Source organism: Oncorhynchus kisutch, linkage group LG2 (genome assembly GCF_002021735.2).
Source record: "Oncorhynchus kisutch isolate 150728-3 linkage group LG2, Okis_V2, whole genome shotgun sequence".
Taxonomy (NCBI): Eukaryota; Metazoa; Chordata; class Actinopteri; order Salmoniformes; family Salmonidae; genus Oncorhynchus; species Oncorhynchus kisutch.
The window spans coordinates 42,265,292-42,286,109 of record NC_034175.2 but is presented as its reverse complement, the minus strand read 5'-3'; the positions used below and the strand labels follow the sequence as shown (position 1 = coordinate 42,286,109).

The 20,818-nt window shown below is 45.8% G+C and overlaps 1 protein-coding gene across 1 annotated transcript in view; it reads left to right on the top strand.

Annotated features, from left to right (window-relative positions):
- The window catches only part of LOC109904192 (potassium voltage-gated channel subfamily H member 7-like), a 95,764-nt gene that overhangs the window by 17,276 nt on the left and 57,670 nt on the right, over positions 1 to 20,818 (top strand). Inside the window, exon 3 of the mRNA XM_031802086.1 lies at positions 10,809 to 10,964. Within this exon, the coding sequence (XP_031657946.1) occupies positions 10,809 to 10,964 (156 nt within the window). The remainder of the gene's footprint in view (positions 1 to 10,808; positions 10,965 to 20,818) is intronic.

Below are 20,818 nucleotides of genomic sequence, written 5' to 3'. Positions count from 1 at the left end.
TCTGATTTGATCGGTGTACTGGCAGAGGGAATTAACTGGAGAATTCGCTATTCAATCAACACACCAGAGTCTGTCTGCCTTCCTAATGACTATGAAAAGGTGTGAATAGTTTCCTGACCGAAAGTAGGAAATGATTGGCCTTATTTACTTTATTTTCCCCCAGTGGAAATAATTATTATACACCTGACTTTCAGCAGGTGACAGGATGAGGAGGGAACCCCATAGCTCACCCTTTTAGCCAGGTATTGTTTTCCCATCTAGTAAATCAATTCCCAAACATATTTCCACTGAATTTGCCATTCTGGCCCCCTCTTGGGTCCGCATGGGTCTCCTCTTTCCTGCAGCATATTCTGTACTCACACACAGTAGCTAGTTTCTTTGCGCAGATTTAAAATGTGACGCAATTTGCAACATTAATGTATGCCAACTGACAGACACAAGATCCGTGTATACACTGAATAATTTATTGCTGAGAAAGATGAAGATGAATAGGTGTTATTGTCGTCATGTAATTGCGGGTAATCCTAAATGCTGTCAACTAAAAGCGATGAATGTTTAATACCTGCGAATCTTCCCTTTGGCATCTTCCTTTGTAATGAGAATCTTAAAGCGCTGACAATGAACAGTAGATATCAGAGGAGGTGAGTGAGGCTTATACACCAGATTTTGGTATAACCGATAGCAGATTACATATCTGAAGGCTTTACTTATTACCAATTCACCACAATTACAATGATTGTGATATGTGGTTGCCTTACCTACAGTAGCTACCTGAAGCTGAATACCCTGTGGCAGCTCAATGTCTTCTTTTTTTTTCATCCAATAAAAAGATTCATGTAATTCACAGTTTAGGAAATAAAATGTTGTTTCAGAAGGGTTGTTCCATGGGGGGCTGCTGATGCACGGAGGCATCCTATTAAAGCCTGACATATGAAGGCAGTCCAACAAAAGATTGATATATTTAGTCAGACAGACAGCTACTGCTAATGAATGCAACTGGCAGCGTGGTGTGAGATCCAGCTCTGAGACGACTCCTGTGAACGCGCAATGTGTGTTCTTTGTGAGCCTGGCTGGTAGACAGAGGGAGACAGAGACATTTGCATATGGAAGGATGGGCATTTTTTTTATTGCTTATTATTGCACATCAGGTGTTCTTCCTAGAAGGGCAGTGGATATGTGGCTTGTTTTATGAGGGCAGCGATTCTCTCGGGAGAAATGGAGTCCCACTGAGGAAAGGATTTATTTGTCTACTGTGAATGACATTGAATGAATCTGAACCTGCTTTTTACACTTCAGTGGTAATGCTGATAGCATTATATTGTAGTGGAGGATATAGGGTTACGGTCCTAGGAGATTAGGAGATTAGGGAGGGTAAATTATGAGTTGAACATAATCTAATGAGTGGATAGATTTAGCAGCCAGATAACTCTGCATCATCAGTGACAGTGCATATCTACCCCTGCCACTCCAGTATCCCTGCACATTGTAAATATGGTATTGGATCTGACCCTGTACATAGCTTATTTATTTTCTTGTTTGTTTTTGTTCCACTTTATGTTATTTTTAGGACTGAATTGATATGGATTCCTGTATTGTTGGGTTTCGAGCTTGCAAGAAAGGAATTTCAGGTACTTGTGCATGTGAAATACAAACTTGAAACAAGGCTGGATACATTTTTAAACCATGCATATAGGCACCAGGAGACCACCCTCAACGTCCTGGCCTTCCATTCTCTAACAACAATGTGAACTTATGAACAAAAACATGTTTTGATAAGGAATGCCTCCTATTCAAATTATATAGCCGTACAAATGAATATAATAGTGTATACTTGTCTATATGGAAGGACCCTTAACATTTCAGTATGTATTTTTGTTTACGATGCCATTCTGATAAGCTTGTTTGGTGTCCTTTGAAGCAAGTAATAACATTTTCCTAACATTGATGCCCTACCAAGACCCCGGGATGCTCCTCCTCACATTGTACTGGCTCTAAATAGATTGGAGGACCCTAAGGAACCAACTCAAAAAGTTCCTGTATCATCATTTTTGTTGGTGGTAATTAGGTAGCAGTGCAGCTTTAGCATATGCTAAATATAACTAAACATAGTAGAATTCAGTTGAGTTTTGAGGTAACTGGAAGAGCACAGTCAATCTCTCGAAAACAGCCTATGTGGCATCGATATGAGTCGGAGACGTTTATTCTAGTGATATAAATTTACTATAAAGTGTACATATGATCATCTTTGTAAAAAAATAAGTATTGTCCAAAATGTTACGGAATGAACGGGACCGTAACAGTTTTTCTTGGGTTGTGTACTGTTGGCAGAGGGAATGTACAAACGCTTGCCACGTGCGAACACACACACATTAAACCCCCCCCCCCCGAGACAACTCTCGCCCCTTTTAAAGGTCTTGATGGTGTTGTCAACCTTTTCCTCCTCTATTATTACAGCATGGCTCAGCTACAGCATGGCTCAGCTACAGCATGGCTCAGCTACAGCATGCATGTGAAGCATGGCTCAGCTACAGCATGGCTCAGCTACAGCATGGCTCAGCTACAGCATGCATGTGAAGCATGGCTCAGCTACAGCATGGCTCAGCTACAGCATGGCTCAGCTACAGCATGCATGTGAAGCATGGCTCAGCTACAGCATGGCTCAGCTACAGCATGGCTCAGCTACAGCATGCATGTGAAGCATGGCTCAGCTACAGCATGGCTCAGCTACAGCATGGCTCAGCTACAGCATGGCTCAGTACAGCATGGCTCAGCTACAGCATGGCTCAGCTACAGCATGGCTCAGCTACAGCATGGCCCAGCTACAGCATGCATGTGAAGCATGGCTCAGCTACAGCATGGCTCAGCTACAGCATGGCTCAGCTACAGCATGGCTCAGCTACAGCATGCATGTGAAGCATGGCTCAGCTACAGCATGGCTCAGCTACAGCATGGCTCAGCTACAGCATGGCTCAGCTACAGCATGCATGTGAAGCATGGCTCAGCTACAGCATGCATGTGAAGCATGGCTCAGCTACAGCATGCATGTGAAGCATTCAGACTTGCAAATGATTGTTGTTTTGTTGTAGTGTCTCCAGTAGCGCTGAAATAATTTGCAATCTGTTAACACTCTCTTGACTGATTAAGTTCTGGTAAGGATATTCTGAGCGCTGTTAGCGGTTTGCGTGACATTTCAAAGATTCAAACAATCACAGTCATGCACAAAATATTTGTAACTATCACCTAATGTAATACTGATTTAGTGCTGAGACTATTAAACTTGGATTAAATGTTGCATTCAATGTTTGGCATATACTACATTGTAGTGGCTGCGTCACTGCTTGGTACGGGAAACAGTACCACCCTCAATCGCATGGCTCTACAGAGGGAGGTGCTTGCTTCTTCTTCTTATTTCTTAATTTTATGTTTTTGTTCTACCCTACATTATTTTTAGTGCTACATTGATATAGCTAAATGCATTGTTGGGTTTGATGCTTGCAAGAAAGGTATTTCACTATATTTCTGCACGTGACATTAAAACTTTAAACTATTCCCTATATAGTGCAATGCTTTGACCAGGGCCCTGACTCTTGTGAAGGAGGGATTATTATAGGGCTCTGGTCAAAAGTAGCACACTATTTAGGGAATTAGGTCGACGTCACCGGCCTTCTAGCCACAGCCGATCCACTTTTCATTTTCATTTGTTTTGTCTTAGTCTTACACACCTGGATTCACTCACCCAATTACCTGTTTATTATTTAACCCTCTGTTCTTTGTACATCGGTCCGTTATTTGTGGGCTCGTATACAGTGCCTTGCGAAAGTATTCAGCCCCCTTGAACTTTGCGACCTTTTGACACATTTCAGGCTTCAAACATAAAGATATAAAACTGTATTTTTTTGTGAAGAATCAACAGCAAGTGGGACACAATCATGAAGTGGAACAACATTTATTGGATATTTTTTAACAGATCAAAAACTGAAAAACGGGGCGTGCAAAATTATTCAGCCCCCTTAAGTTAATACTTTGTAGCGCCACCTTTTGCTGCGATTACAGCTGTAAGTCGCTTGGAGTATGTCTCTATCAGTTTTGCACATCGAGAGACTGAATTTTTTTCCCATTCCTCCTTGCAAAACAGCTCGAGCTCAGTGAGGTTGGATGGAGAGCATTTGTGAACAGCAGTTTTCAGTTCTTTCCACAGATTCTCGATTGGATTCAGGTCTGGACTTTGACTTGGCCATTCTAACACCTGGATATGTTTATTTTTGAACCATTCCATTGTAGATTTTGCTTTATGTTTTGGATCATTGTCTTGTTGGAAGACAAATCTCCGTCCCAGTCTCAGGTCTTTTGCAGACTCCATCAGGTTTTCTTCCAGAATGGTCCTGTATTTGGCTCCATCCATCTTCCCATCAATTTTAACAATCTCCCCTGTCCCTGCTGAAGAAAAGCAGGCCCAAACCATGATGCTGCCACCACCATGTTTGACAGTGGGGATGGTGTGTTCAGGGTGATGAGCTGTGTTGCTTTTACGCCAAACATAACGTTTTGCATTGTTGCCAAAAAGTTCAATTTTGGTTTCATCTGACCAGAGCACCTTCTTCCACATGTTTGGTGTGTCTCCCAGGTGGCTTGTGACAAACTTTAAACGACACTTTTATGGATATCTTTAAGAAATGGCTTTCTTCTTGCCACTCTTCCATAAAGGCCAGATTTGTGCAATATACGACTGATTGTTGTCCTATGGACAGAGTCTCCCACCTCAGCTGTAGATCTCTGCAGTTCATCCAGAGTGATCATGGGCCTCTTGGCTGCATCTCTGAACAGTCTTCTCCTTGTATGAGCTGAAAGTTTAGAGGGACGGCCAGGTCTTGGTAGATTTGCAGTGGTCTGATACTCCTTCCATTTCAATATTATCGCTTGCACAGTGCTCCTTGGGATGTTTAAAGCTTGGGAAATCTTTTCGTATCCAAATCCGGCTTTAAACTTCTTCACAACAGTATCTCGGACCTGCCTGGTGTGTTCCTTGTTCTTCATGATGCTCTCTGCGCTTTTAACGGACCTCTGAGACTATCACAGTGCAGGTGCATTTATACGGAGACTTGATTACATACAGGTGGATTGTATTTATCATCATTAGTCATTTAGGTCAACATTGAATCATTCAGAGATCCTCACTGAACTTCTGGAGAGAGTTTGCTGCACTGAAAGTAAAGGGGCTGAATAATTTTGCACGCCCAATTTTTCAGTTTTTGATTTGTTAAAAAAGTTTGAAATATCCAATAAATGTCGTTCCACTTCATGATTGTGTCCCACTTGTTGTTGATTCTTCACAAAAACTACAGTTTTATATCTTTATGTTTGAAGCCTGAAATGTGGCAAAAGGTCGCAAAGTTCAAGGGGGCCAAATACTTTCGCAAGGCACTGTATTTGCCTTGTATTTTTGTATTTTGAGTAAAGTACGTTGATTACTCATTTCTGCTGTCCTGCGCCTGACTCTTTACACCAGCTTCACACAGGACCCCATTACACAATCACTCCCCAACCCATTGGATCCAGCAGGAGCAGACGCCCTCCCTATGGCAGTAGAGGAGAGCGTCCAGCAGCACGCGACCATGTTGCAACGTCTGGGCACCGCCACAGATCGCGTGCTGCAGACGATGGATAGTTGGGAGAGAGGAGGAGGATTTCCAGCACCTCCACCAGCCCCACTACTGCTGACCCCACTGTCCACCTCTCCTTCGCCCGGTCCCAGCGGGATTCGGCTCGCGCTCCCGAGGAAGTATGATGGGACGGCTGCCGGATGCCAGGGGTTCCTACTACAGCTGGAGCTCTACCTGGCGACCGTCCACCCGGCTCATTCGGGACGTGAGAGCGTGTCCGCCCTAGTCTCCTGCCTCTCAGGCAAAGCCGTATGGAGTGAAGGTGACACGGCGTTGGACCATTACGCAGAGTTCACCCGCCGCGGAGTTCACCCGAGTTCACCAACCGGTGAACAACTGTTCCACCTGAGGCAGGGGACGAGGAGCGCGCAGGATTTTGCATTGGACTTCTGGACCCTGGCCGGCGCGGGATGGAACGACAGGGCCCTGATCGATCACTACCGGTGCAGTCTGCACGAGGACGTCCGTTGGGAGTTGGCCTGCCGAGACACCACCCTCACATTGGACCAGCTGGTGGACCTGTCCATTTGGCTGGACAACCTGTTGACTACCCGTAGATGTCTGGTTCGGGGCCTGTCAGTTCCATCCCCCGGCACCTCCACTCCGATGCCCATGGAGCTGGGAGGTGCAGCACTTAGGGCGACCGAAGGAGGGGCCATTCCCTGCACCATCTGTGGCCGCAGAGGGCACACTGCTGGTCGGTGCTGGGGGGGTTCCTCAGGGAGTCAAGGCAGCAGGCAGGGCACTATCGTGTCACCCCAGGTGAGTCGGCACCAGGCTCACCCGGGGACCCCTGTTGCTGACATGTATGTGTTTATTTAATTTCCTGAGTTTTCCCCGCATTCCCAGCATAAGGCACTCCTAGATTCAGGCGCAGCTGTGAATTTTATTGATCGTTCATTTGCCCGTAGTTTAAGGATCCCCCTTGTTCCTTTGGATATTTTTTTAACCTTTACTTAACTAGGCAAGTCAGTTAAGAACAAATTCTTATTTTCAATGACGGCCTAGGAACAGATATGCCCTTCCCTGTGCACGCCCTAGATAGTCGACCATTAGGGTCAGGGCTGATTAGGGTGGCCACCGATCCAATAGACATGGTTACGCAGGAGGATCACAAGGAGAGAATCAGCCTCTTCCTTTTTGATTCTTCTGCGTTTCCCGTGGTGCTGGGCCTACCCTGGTTGGCCTGTCATAACCCCACTATTTCGTGGCAACAGAGGGCTCTCAAGGGGTGGTCACGAGAGTGCGCAGGGAGGTGTGTGGGGGTTTCCATCAGTGCACCGTGCACATCCCCTCAGAATATGCCAATTTGGCTCTCGTCTTCTGTAAGAAGAGGGCGACTAAATTACAACCCTATCGACGGGGGGATTGTGCGATAAATCTCCTGGTAAACGCAGCACTTCCCAGGAGTCATGTGTATCCCTGGGGCAGGGATACATTCACCTGCCTCCTTGAGTTTCTTTTTTGTGAAGAAGAAGGATGGGTGTCTGTGCCTGTGTATTGACTATCGAGGGATCAATCAGATCACAGTGAGGTATAGCTACCCGCTGCCTCTCATCGCCAGTGCAATCGAGTTAATACACGGGGTGCGCTTCTTCATAAAATTGGATCTCAGGAGCACTTATAACCTGGTGCTGGCTCTTACAACCTGGTGCGAGGGGGACGAGTGGAAGACGGCATTTAGTACCACCTCAGGGCACTATGAGTACCTCGTCATGCCGTACGGGTTGATGAATGCTCCATCAGTCTTCCAGGCCTTTGTTGATGAGATTTTTAAAGGACCTGCACGGGCAGGGTGTAGTGGTGTATATCTACGACATTCTGATATACTCCGCTACACGCGCCGAGCATGTGTCCCTGGTGCGCAGGGTGCTTGGTCGACTGTTGGAGCATGACCTGTACGTCAAGGCTGAGAAATGTCTGTTCTTCCAACAGTCCGTCTCCTTCCTAGGGTACTGCATTTCCACTTCAGGGGTGGAGATGGAGAGTGACCGCATTTCAGCCGTGCGTAATTGGCCGACTCCCACCACGGTAAAGGAAGTGCAGCGATGCTAGGGTTTGCCATCTACTGCGGGAGGTTTATCCAGGGTTTTGATCAGATAGCATCTCCCATTACCTCACTGCTGAAGGGAGAACCGCTCTCGTGCTGGCTCATCCGGATCCCTCTTTGGTGTTCATAGTGGAGGTGGACGAGTCCGAGGCTGGCATAGGAGCCGTGCTCTCTCAGCGCTCAGGCACACCACCAAAGCTCCGCCCATGTGCTTTCGTTTCGAAGAAGCCCAGCACGGCGGAGATAAACTATGATGTGGGGGACCGAGAGCTGTTGGCTGTTGTCAAGGCTCTGAAGGCATGGAGGCATTGGCTTGAGGGTGCTAAACACCCTTTTCTCATCTGGACTGACCACCGCAATCTGGAGTATATCCGGGCGGCGAGGAGACTGAACCCTCGCCAGGCAAGGTGTGCCATGTTTTTACGCGTTTTCACTCGGTCTTACAGACCAGGTTCCCAGAACGCTAAGGCAGACGCACTGTCCCGGATTTATGACACAGAGGAGCGGTCCATTGATCACACTCCCATACTTCCAGCCTCTTGCCTGGTGGTGTGGGAGCTGGACGCGGACATTGAGGGGGCGTTACGCACAGAGCCCACTCCCCCCCAATGTCCAGCTGGGCCCCTGTACGTTCCATCTGCTGTCCGCAACCGGTTGATCTATTGGGCCCACACGTCACCCTCCTCGAGTCACCCTGGCATCGGTTGGACGGTGCGTTGCCTTAGTGGGAAGTACTGGTGGTCCACCTTGGCCAAGGACGTGAGGGTTTATGTTTCCTCCTGCTCGGTGTGCGCCCAGTGCAAGGCTCCCAGGCACCTGCCCAGAGGGAAGTTACAAACCCTACCCGTTCCACAACGGCCGTGGTCGCACCTCTCGTTGGTCTTCCTGACGGATCTTCCTCCCTCACAGGGCAACACCACGATCCTGGTTGCTGTGGATCGGTTTTCTAAGTCCTGCCGTCTCCTCCCTTTGCCCGGTCTTCCTACGGCCCTACAGACGGCAGAGGCGCTGTTTCACATGTCTTCTGGCACTACGGGGTGCCTGAGGACATAGTTTCTGATCGGGGTCCCCAGTTCACATCCAGGGTCTGGAGAGCGTTCATGGAACATCTGGGGGTCTCGGTCAGCCTCACCTCAGGCTTTCACCCAGGAAGTAACGGACAGGTGGAGAGAGTAAACCAGGATGTGGGTAGGTTTCTGTGGTCATATTGCCAGGACCGGGGGAGTGGGAGGCGTTCATAACCTGGGCAGAGATGTCCCAAAACTCACTCCACCACTCCACCACTCCTCCACTAACCTCTCTCCTTTCCAGTGCGTACTGGGGTATCAGCCGGTTCTGGCACCTTGGCATCAGAGCCAGATCGAAGCTCCTGCAGTGGACGGATGGTTTAAGTGCTGGGAGGAGGCCTGGGACGCCTAAAACGGGCCGTGAGGCGGAAAAAGGCGAGTGCCGACCGTCACCGCAGCGAGGCTCTGGCTCTCGACCCGAAACCTGCCCCTCCGTCTGCCCTGCCGGAAGCTGGGCCCGCGGTTTGTGGGGCCATTCAAAGTCCTGAGGAGACTGAACGAGGTATGCTACAGGTTACAGCTTCCCCCAGACTACCGTATTAATCCCTGTTCCATGTGTCTCTACTCAGGCCGGCGGTGGCTGGTCCACTCCAGGAGTCTGAGGTGCGGGAGGTTCCTCCGCCCCCTCTGGACATCGAGGGGGCCCCGGCATATGCTGTTCGAGCCATCCTGGACTCGAGGCGTTGGGGGCGAGGGGCCTTCAGTACCTCGTGGAGTGAGAGGGGTACGGTCCGGATGAGAGATGCTGGGTGCCGGTGGAGGATATTTTGGACCCTTCGTTGCTGCCGGAGTTCCATCCTCTCCATCCGGATCGCCCTGCACCTGGTCCTCCGGGTCGTCCCCAAGGTCGATGTCGGCACACTGCTGGAGTCGCGCGTCAAGGGGGGGGGGGGGGGTACTGTCACGACTTCCACCGAAGTCGGTCCCTCTCCTTGTTCGGTGGCGTTTGGTGGTCGACGTCACCGGCTTTCTAGCTACTTTTCACTTTCCATTTGCTTTGTCTTAATCTTACACACCTGGTTTCACTCACCCAATGACCTGTTTATTATTTAACCCTCTGTTCCTTATGTTTGTTTGTTTGTTTGTGAGTGATTGTTCTTTGTAAATCGGTCCGTTATTTGTGGGCTCGTATATTTGCCTTGTATTTTTGTATTTTGAGTAAAGTACGTTGATTAATCATTTCTGCTGTCCTGCGCCTGATTCTCTACACCAGCTTCACATAGGACCCGATTACATTCTTCCTTCACTTAAGGAGGCAGCTCAGCAGCACTAGGTCTGGTATGACTCTGTTCTAAGCGTAGTCCTTTCAGTCTTATGTTTCCCAAATTACACCTTATTCCCTAGTGCACTGCTTTTTATCAGAACCCTATGAGCCCTGGCCAAAAGCAGTACACTGTAAGGGGAGTAAGGTTCCATTTGGGCACATTCTATGTGTACACTGTGAAGCCCTGGCCTGACTTGTGTGCTGTAGCCTGCTGCTCCCACGTGCCTCAGATGTCTGCATTCTAGGCCAATGTTTTGCAAATGCAGGATAGTCTGAGGGCAACATGTTTCACCACTGTGCCTTTAATCGCATAAAGCACGCTACTTATCTAGTGCCGTCTTGGCCAATCAGTGACCCTGTCGAATCCGCAAACTGCCTTACTAGCATATAGCTTGGGGATTCATGATGAACACTTAGCCCTAAGAGGTGATAGCAACATCTTATTACATGATCAATTGCACTAACAGCATAGTTGGAATAATATGGTTGGAATAATAATAATAATAATAATAATACATTATTATTATTCCAATAATCATGGTTGGAATAATAATAATGTCGAAGTAATTGTTTCTCTCCTCGGGGGCTTTAGAAAGTATCCAACCCTCAGCGCTATATTATTATTTAAAAGGTGCCTGCTCAGGTTCAGTAGCAGGCGTATGCAAGAACACGGATTACAAGTTATACTGTAGTGGAGCTCAAATATGGAAGGAGAGCATAAGGTACGACACCTTTTAGACATGGCAGGTTTACTATTTCTCTTCCAGGGTCAGACTTCCAGTGCTACACTCACATAATCCCGGTGAAGAACGAGGAAGGCGTAGTGATGCTGTTCATCCTAAACTTTGATTACGTCCTTGAGGAAGGAAGCAGCGACTCGACAGAGAAACTGAACCACACATCCCCGGAAAGAACTGATTCCGGTGAGTATTTTACCCTATGCACTGCACTGCTCGGTATACTGGTAATGTGGATATGAAATATTACAGTTGTTTTGACTCTTCCCAATACAGAAGGGATGTGCATCAAATGGCTCTCTATTCCCTACGTAGTGCACTACTCAAAGGTAGTGCACTACATAGGGAACGGGGTGCCATTTAGGACGCAACCCTATGTAATGATGTAGGACTGCAGCTAGATCAAGGAGCCCATCCCATAGGAAGCCCTAATTGACTTCCTACCCGTTCCCAAAGACACACTCCTCTTCAATAGAAGGATTCCACTAATTGCGATTATTCATGCTCATCCTCGTCTACATCTGCAAGAGGCTAATTAAGCAAGTTGGAACAAAGCTTAAAGTAACTGTCCAGTGTTTAATTAATTATATTACCAATAATTAATAATAATATGAGTGAAATAGTTTTCCTTCCAGAAAAAAAAGTATTTAAATATATTAAAAAGCTGCTTTTCTGTGTTGGAATGGTGTGGGCTTACCCCAACAATAGAACAGTGTGGGCCATGTATGTGTATGCCAGTCATAAAGATATGAATGCGAGTAGACCGCTGATTGGCCAGCTCAGCCAATGAGCTAACATGACATCATGTTCTATGAGGAAATAGCAAGCATTTTTTTAAACCAAAGCAAGTAAATGCTTTGGCCACAAATACCAAGCAATCCCAGTCGAATGAAAACAAAGGGTTTAGAGCTTGGTGTCATTTTCAAACAGATTAAAGAGATGTTTTGGAACTTTGGCGAATTTGACAGTGACTATTTTCTGCAAGGTGTGAAGTGCCATTTTCCCTATTTAGGGAATATACAACATAATTTGTGTATGAGTTAACAGAATATGAACTTTTAAAAGTGATATTTTCACTGGACAGTTCTTTTAACATCTGAAAGACAGATCGCTAGATTGTGTTTCTTTTCGCAAGGAAACTGAGTAGAAAGCTCAAACGAATAGATAAATGGGTTTTATCTATTGACCAGCTGCTTCCATAGGATAAATTAGCACAGATGCACTTTTTAGCGGCAGGAGAGCTTTTGCATGGCCATTTTATTTCACCATTTATTTGGCCTCCACGAATGTGGAATATTTCCATCTCTGCTCTTATTTTTAAATAGAGATAACAGAGCAGTGGTGTTTGAACTGGGAGCTGTGTCTCTTTACCATCTCCTCCACTGCTGTGTGTCAGAGGGTGTAAATGTCAACAAGACATCTCTGCTTGCTCCTGATTGAAGGTTTCCGAGCATCTCCTCTCACTGAGCAAGGCAGAGCCCTCCGCTTGGTTCAGCATGAATCCTGAACACTGCACCCAAGGCGGTGGGGGTTGTGTTTCCTCTGTGTGTGTCGTGTGTCAGGTTGCAAAAATTCTGTGAACTTTCAATAAATACCCTGGTTTTCTGGAAAAAGAAAGGGAATTTATTGAAAGGTCCTGGAATTTTGCAACCCTAGTGTGTGTGTGTGTGTGCGTCCGTATGTGCATGTGGGTGTGCGCATGTGTATACGTATGTGTGTGTGTGTTTTTAACATGACTAATCAGAGCTGATCACTTCTTCCGTACTAGAGGTCTTCACTGAAGGGAAAAAGTGCCACAGAAGGAAGGGACAGATACGCAGGTGGTGTGACAGATCAGTAGACAGACACCACAGGCACACTTATGCTTTATCCATTTTATGGACATAAATGCATAGGCCCGATGTTATTGGCATCATACAAATATGCTTTCCTTGCAAATTGATTTTAGGGACCATGGGGAGCTAATTATGATCCCATACATACTGTACGATCTCCAGGTATCATAGCAACTAGCACAATAGTACGTGCAAGTGAGAGCATAATCCCTCCTTCACAAAGTCTGCACACAGAACCCACTTTCAGGATTTTTTCCAAGATGTCACCAAGACCTGAGCAAATAGAACAGCTGCACATTACCAGGAAAAGAGATGCATTGCACCGTATGAAAATGTATCTTTCCGCTATGCTATCTGTGGGAAAATTACAGTGGTATAGATTCACATAAAATACAATCAATTATTTTAACTTAGGATTCTATTGTCAACTAGATTCACTGGGTGCAACCAAAGAGCTTTCCTCTCATTATGTCTTCCTCTTTGAACCATTTAATTGTAATTTCATACTGAGTTATTGTGACGGATTAATAGCTGCTGTATGAAATGAAAAATGTATGTGTTTTGAGTAAATGACCCGTAGAAGGCTTAATGGTATAAAGCAGAGAGGCAGCCGCATGCCCTTCTTTCCCAAAGGAAATAAATACTGTAAATTAATGGGGCTGAATCTAAAAGCACATTCAAAATTCAATTCCCATTCTTCTTGCTTCTCAAATATTCTGCTCTTTTGACGTTTCCACAAAACACACAGGAACTGTGTTCTCCAAACAGAACTGGGAACATTGTATTTTGAGTAATACACTAAAACAGGCACATAAATCCAATAATTCAGAAGGCTCAGCGAGGATCAAGTGGTCTCTGCCCTACCATTCATAAATCAAAAGCTTCTATCTGCAAGTGACCATTCCTACCAAGCAGTCCCAGTTGAAACTAAACATGTGCCGGAGCACGTGAAGCAGGAGGCCATGACACTCTGCAAGCTTGGTCCACTTGGGCCAGCCCCCTAGCAATACTGTATTTAGAAACATGAAATACATGGCTCTGGCTATTGCAAGCTAGCTTATAAAAATAGATTAATCAAAAAAGAAAATACTTCACATAGTAGCTACAGTATGTACCTAATGCAAATATTAATCTGATAAAGCTACAGGATTAGCGGTACCAGTACTTTCTATTACTTAAAATGTACATATGAAATCAAAAAAATCACAAGTCTATTAGTAGTTAGCTTCCCATGTTGAAAATCAACTTATACAATGTGTTGCTCGTCATTAGACTAGCCGAGGGAGAGGACGTGTGGTCCACAGATGATTCGAGCAGCGAGGGCTGGAGTAGAAGCTCTGCGCTTAGGGTCATCAAATGAGAAAAAAGCGAGAGCAGATGATGACACAGCAGGGTGTGCATTTGCAGTCAGCATGGCAAAATGTCAATGGAAATATCACAGGCCTCGTTTACTATAAAATGCATAACTTCTCAACCTAACTCCTACCCACTGTAATGCAGGGATATTCGATAGCATGAATAATGTATGGATAATGAATAATGTATGAAAAATGTACGTACAACGTATGGAACCTTTGAAAGGGTCTCTATGAATCAGATAAGTGTTTTATATGAAGTACACCACATTCATACACAAGCATTATACAGAACTATATGTCTGACAGTGTATATTGTCACATATGTGAGAAACACGGGAATTGTATAAGAATCACATGTGTTGTGTGCTTCCTTATAGGAATTAGGCCATAATCATATAAGATTGGTCTTTACAAATGTGTGTAAATCCTTTTCATTTGGGACATTATAATGTGAGAGTTTCCTGCAGCCGTAGCTTTATAAAAGTCTCGGTGTCTTATGAAAGCCCATGTTGACATACAGTACAGTGCATTCGGAAAGTTTTGAAACGCCTTGACTTTACACCACGGCTGAAGTTTTCAGGATCTCTCTGTACTTTGCTCAGTTCATCTTTCCCTCGATCCTGACTAGTCTCCCAGTCCCTGCGGCTGAAAAACATCTCCACAGCATGATAATGCCACCACCATGCTTCACCGTAGCGATGGTGCCAGATTTCCTCCAGACCTGACGCTTGGTATGCAGGCCAAAGAGTTCAATCTCGGTTTCATCACACCAGAGAATATTGTTTCTCATGGTTTGAGAGTCCTTTATGTGCCTTTTGGCAAACTCCAAGTGAGCTTTCATGTGCCTTTTACGGAGGAGTGGCTACTGTCTGGCCACTCTACCATAAAGGCCTGATTGGTGCTGCAGAAATGTGCTGCAGAAATGGTTGTCCTTCTGGAAGGTACTCCCATCTCCACAGAGGAATTTTGGAGCTCTGTCAGAATGACCATCGGGTTCTTGATCACCTTCCTAACCAAGGCCCTTCTCCCTCAATTGCTCAGTTTGGCCAGGAGGCCAGCTCTAGGAAAAGTCTGGTGGTTCCAAACTTCTTCCATTTAAGAATGATTGAGGCCACTGTGTTATTTGGGACCTACAATGCTGCAATGTTTTGGTACCCTTCCCCAGATCTGTGCCTCGACACAATCCTGTCTCTGCAAGCTACAGACAATTTCTTCGACCTCATGGTTTGGTTTTTGCTCTGACATGCACTGTCAACTGTGGGACCTTATATTGACAGGTGTGTGCCTTTCCAAATCATGTCCAATCAATTGAATTTACCACAGGTGGACTCCAATCAAGTTGTAGAAACATCTCAAGGATGATCAAAGGAAATAGGATGCACCTGAGCTCAATTTCGAGTCTCACAGCAAAGGGTCTGAATACTTATGTAAATAAGGTTTTTCCGTTTTGTGCAAAAAATTCTAAAAACCTGCTTTGTCATTATGGGGTATTATGTGTAGATTTATTTATTTTTATTTATTCCATTTTAGAAAAAGTCTGTAACGAAACCAAATGTAGAAAAAGTCAAGAGGTCTGAATACATTCCGAAAGCACTGTGTATGTGACTGCATTTGTTATACATAAAGTCCACTGATTGTTTTATGAAAAAATGTACTTTGTCTCTTTGAATAGTATTTACATTTATACATCTTTACATAATGTCCTTCTAACTTGATGATTGTCACTCCATTATGGAAAGGGGATTTGCCAGGCCCCAGGAAGCCCACAGGAAGGTCAAGGTGTGGTGGATGCGGGACTGGGGGTTCATGACTGCTGTTGTCCACCTCCTGTGGAAAGAGAGCATAAACAAAATGTCTTTAGCATACACCAAAGTGTTACATTTATTTAATGTTTTATTTGACCTTTATTTAACTAGGCAAATCAGTTAAGTACAAATTCTTATTCACAATGAAGGCCTACCAAAAGGCAAAAGGCCTCCTGCAATATAACTACAGGACAAGACACACATCACAACAAGAGGGACAACACTACATAAAGAGAGACCAAAGACAACAATATAACAAGGTAGCAACACATGACAACACATCATGGTAGCAACACAACATAACAAGAACATGGTCGCAACACAACATGGTAGCAGCACAAAACATGGTACAAACATTATTGGGCACAGACAACAGCACAAAGGGTAAGAAGGTAGAGACAACAATACATCACACAAAGCAGCCACAGCTGTCAGTAAGTGTCCATGATTGAGTCTTTGAATGAAGAGATTGAGATAAAACTGTCCAGTTTGAGTGCTCGTTCCAGTCGCTAGCTGCAGCGAACTGAAAAGAGGAGCGACCCAGGGATGTGTGTGCTTTGTGGACCTTTAACAGAATGTGACTGGCAGAACGGGTGTCGTATGTGGAGAATGAGGGCTGCAGTAGATATCTCAGATAAGGGGGAGTGAGGCCTAAGAGGGTTTTATAAATAAGCATCAACCAGTGTGTCTTGCGACGGGTATAAGGAGATGACCAGTTTACAGAGGAGTATGGAGTGCAGTGATGTGTCCTATAAGGGACATTGGTGGAATATCTGATGGCTGAATGGTAAAGAACATCTAGCCGCTCGAGAGCACTCTTACCTGCCGATCTATAAATTATGTCTCCATAATCAAGATGGTCATCTGAATCAGGGTTAGTGTGGCAGCTGGGGTGAAAGAGGGGCGATTACGATTAGAGGACTGTCAAAAAAAATTAAAATAAAATATATATATATATACATTTTTTTACCTTTATTTAACCAGGTAGGCCAATTGACAACAAGTTCTCATTTACAACTGCGACCTGGCCAAGATAAGGCAAAGCAGTGCGACACAAACAACACAGAGTTACACATGGGATAAACAAACGTACAGTCAATAACACAATAGAAAAATCTATATACAGTGTGTGCAAATGTAGTAAGATCAGGGAGGTAAGACAATAAATAGGCCATAGTGGCAAAATAATTACAATTTAGCAATTAAACACTGGAGAGATAGATGTGCAGAAGATGAATGTGCAAGTAGAGATACTGGGGTGCAAAGGAGCAAAAAAATAAATAACAATATGGGGATGAGGGAGTTGCGTGGACTATTTACAGATGGGCTGTGTACAGGTGCAATGATCGGTAAGCTGCTCTGACACCTGATGCTTAAAGTTAGTGAGGGAGATATAAGACTCCAGCTTCAGTGATTTTTGCAATTCGTTCCAGTCATTGGTAGCAGAGAACTGGAAGGAAAGGCGGCCAATGGAGGAGTTGGCTTTGGGGATGACCAGTGAAATATACCTGCTGGAGCGCGTGCTACGGGTGGGTGCTGCCATGATGATCAGTGAGCTGAGATAAGGCGGAGCTTTACCTAGCAAAGACTTATAGATGACCTGGAGCCAGATAAATGCAGAGCCTTTCAAAACTTTATGAAAAATAAGAGTGGGAATTTGCACATAAAGCTGTGCACCTGGTTTACCATCATGTAAACAACTAGATATTCAGGATCAATATTCTGATTCTATTCTCAAACCTAGTACTTTGCTCATGTGAACCCTACAGAAGATTTGGCCATGATTGTGTTAGTGGATTTGTCATTTCTGTGATATGATCAATCAATTTAAAAACCACTAGCAATCTCAGCATCATCCTCAATTTCTCCTCAGAGTTGTCATCAGCCCATGCAATGCTGAAGACATAGATGAATCAAGTAAACTCTATGCTGCTGCCGCTTATATAGAATCACTGATGAGCCATCACATAACCTCAATTAGAGACATCTGTTGTTTAAAACTGACGGAGCATCAGCTGACAAAAGGCTACACTGTATTGTAATGTGTACAACTGCAAATTGTCGGTGTGGAAACCCAAGCAGGTAGATGGCCATCTGGGGAGATGGTTCCAGCCATTTACGAACAACATGTTTGGCCCAACAGGTACACTCAATGATGGGTTAGACCTATTGTTTGTAAACTGCTGGATCCATCAACCTTGTCACCTACCTACTTGTTAATCCACAGGGCAGAACCCAGAGAGACATCTTCCTTACAGACCATAAGAGTGATGATGCCAATCTATTACATGACATACAGTACATGGCCAAAAGTATGTGGTCACCCCTTCAAATTAGTGTATTCGGCTATTTCAGCCACACCCATTGCTGACAGGTGTATAAAATCAAACACACAGCCATGTAATCTCCATAGACAAACATTGGCAGTAGAATAGCCCATACTGAAGAGCTCAGTGACTTTTAACAAGGCATCGTCATAGGAAGCCACCTTTCTAACAAGTCAGTTCATCAACTTTCTATCCTGCTGGAGCTGCCCAGGTCAACTGTAAGTGCTGTTATTGTGAAATGGAAACATCTAGGAGCAACAACGGCCGCGGAGTGGTAGGCCACACAAGTTCACAGAACAGGACCGCACACAAGCCTAAGATCACCATGCACAATGCCAAGAGTCGACTGGAGTGGCTAAAGCTCGCCACCATTGGACTCTGGAGCAGTGGAAACGCGTTCTCTGGAGTGATGAATCACGCATCTGGCAGTCCGACGGACAAATCTGTGTATGGTGGATGCCAGGAGAACGTTACCTGCCCCAATGCATAGTGCCAACTGTAGAGTTTGGTGGAGGAGAAAAAGTGGTCTGGGTCTTTTCTTCATGTTTCGTGCTAGGCTGTCACCTTCGTTGTAGAAATGAGCGGACCAAGGCGCAGTGTGAGTAGAGTTCCACATATTTATTGAGGTGAAACTTCAAACAAAGAATAAACAAACGTGCAGTTCGTAGCGCACATAGCACTAAACAAAAACAATATCCCACAACGCAGGTGCAAAAAGGGACACACTAAGTATGATCCCCAATTAGAGGTCACTATATTCAGCTGCCTCCAATTGGGAACCATACTCACACACCAACATAGAACTAAAATAATTAATTAACTAGTCACGCTCTGCCCTATTACACCATAGAGGTCCCCGAGTGCTCTCTATGGTCAGGGCGTGACAGGGCGTGACTCCGATCGCAAAACCTGAACCTATATGGGGTGGGGTTAGGGTGGGCAGCTAGCGTCGGTGGCGGCTCCGGTGCGGGACGTAGCACCCGCTCAGACTGCAGATCCGGCCATGAAGCCGGGCTGAACGCAGTGCCTGGACTGAGCACCGGCGCAGAGGAAGGCTCCGGCCATGGAGCGGGACTCCGTGCCTAGACTGGGCACCGGCGCAGAGGAAGGCTCCAGCAATGGCACCGGCGCAGGAAGCTCTGTGCCGTGGACCGTCACTGGAGGCTCTGGACTGTGAACCGTCGCTGGAAGCTCCAGGCCGTGGACCATCACTGGACGTTCCGGACTGTAGACCATTGCTGGAGACTCAGGGCTGGTAACACACAATTCAGGGGGAGTACGGGGAGCCGGCACAGGACGTACCGGACTGGGGAGGTGCACCGGAGGCCTGGTGCGTGGAGCCGACACAGGTTTCACCGGACTGATGACACGCTCTTCAGGGCGAGTGCGGGGAACCGGCACAGGACGTACCGGGCTGGGTAGGCGCACTGGAGGCCTGGTGCGTTGAGCCGGCACAGGTTTCACCGGACTGATGACACGCTCTTCTGGGCGAGTGTGGGGAGCCGGCACAGGATGAGAAGGCTCTCTTCAGGGCAAATGCGCTGTAGAATACACCTAACCAACATCTCTCTCCAATATCCCTCCTCACACTGCTCCATCAACTCCCCGGCGGTCTCTGGCTCTCTCCTCGGCTCGACCGACTGCCCCTTGTGCCCCCCCCCCCCCCCCCAAAAAAAATCTTGGGGTTTCTGTGGCCGTGGAGCCCGGCGTCGTCGCTTTTCCTCCAGGGCACGCTGCTTGGTCCTGTAGTGGTGGGATATTCTGTCACGTTCGTTGTAGAAATGAGCAGACCAAGGCGCAGCGTGAGTAGACTCTGACCTATTACACCATAGAGAACCCCGAGGGCTCTCTATGGTCAGGGCGTGACATAGGCCCCTTAGTTCCAATGAAGATGATTCTGTACTTCCAACTTTGTGGCAACAGTTTGGGGAAGGCCCCTTCCTGTATCAGCATGACAATGCCCCCGTGCACAAAGCGCGGTCCATACAGAAATGGTTTGTCGAGATCGGTGTGGAAGCAGCAATGAGTCCATTTGATCTCATCATCATGATCTGTATGATCCATGATATTAAAGAGATTCTCTGGTATATTTCTATACTTTTTAGCCAGAAGTTCTGAAAGTTGCACTCACAAGCCAAAAGTGATCCCTGTAAATTGTGTACTATATCACATGTCATTTTTCCCTCTCTCGCTCTGCTGTGGGCACATCATGCTAGGTGTCACTCATATAGCGAGGGGCTGAAGCTCATTGGCTGAAATCGAATTGCTCGGTGGATGGCCCACGTGGGGGAAAATATAGTGACAGCTTCCAGCAAAGAAGTTGCTTCTAAACTAGTTATTTTGTGGTTAATTGAGGTAAGACAGTAATTCTGCTCATAGATACTTAGTAGTCACCAAAGTTCCAGAGCATGTCTTTAACCAGTACTATACATCTTACAGGGGCATAGCTGGGCTAGGCTACTACCAAAAAAGCTATTTGTAGGGGTATGGTTGCAAAATTACAGTAATTTTCCCAAAATTCCCATGTTTTCTTTAATTCTAGTTGAAGGATTCCTGATTTCCTGCTTATTGTAAGCTAAGTGTTTTGATAACTTTCAAATGTAGTGCCAGGTCCATGTAGAATGAACAACTCTTTACATGATACCATACTGTAGAAGCAGTGTTCTGCTAATATAACAACATGTACATTTCATTGTTATTCCCAGCCGATACAGA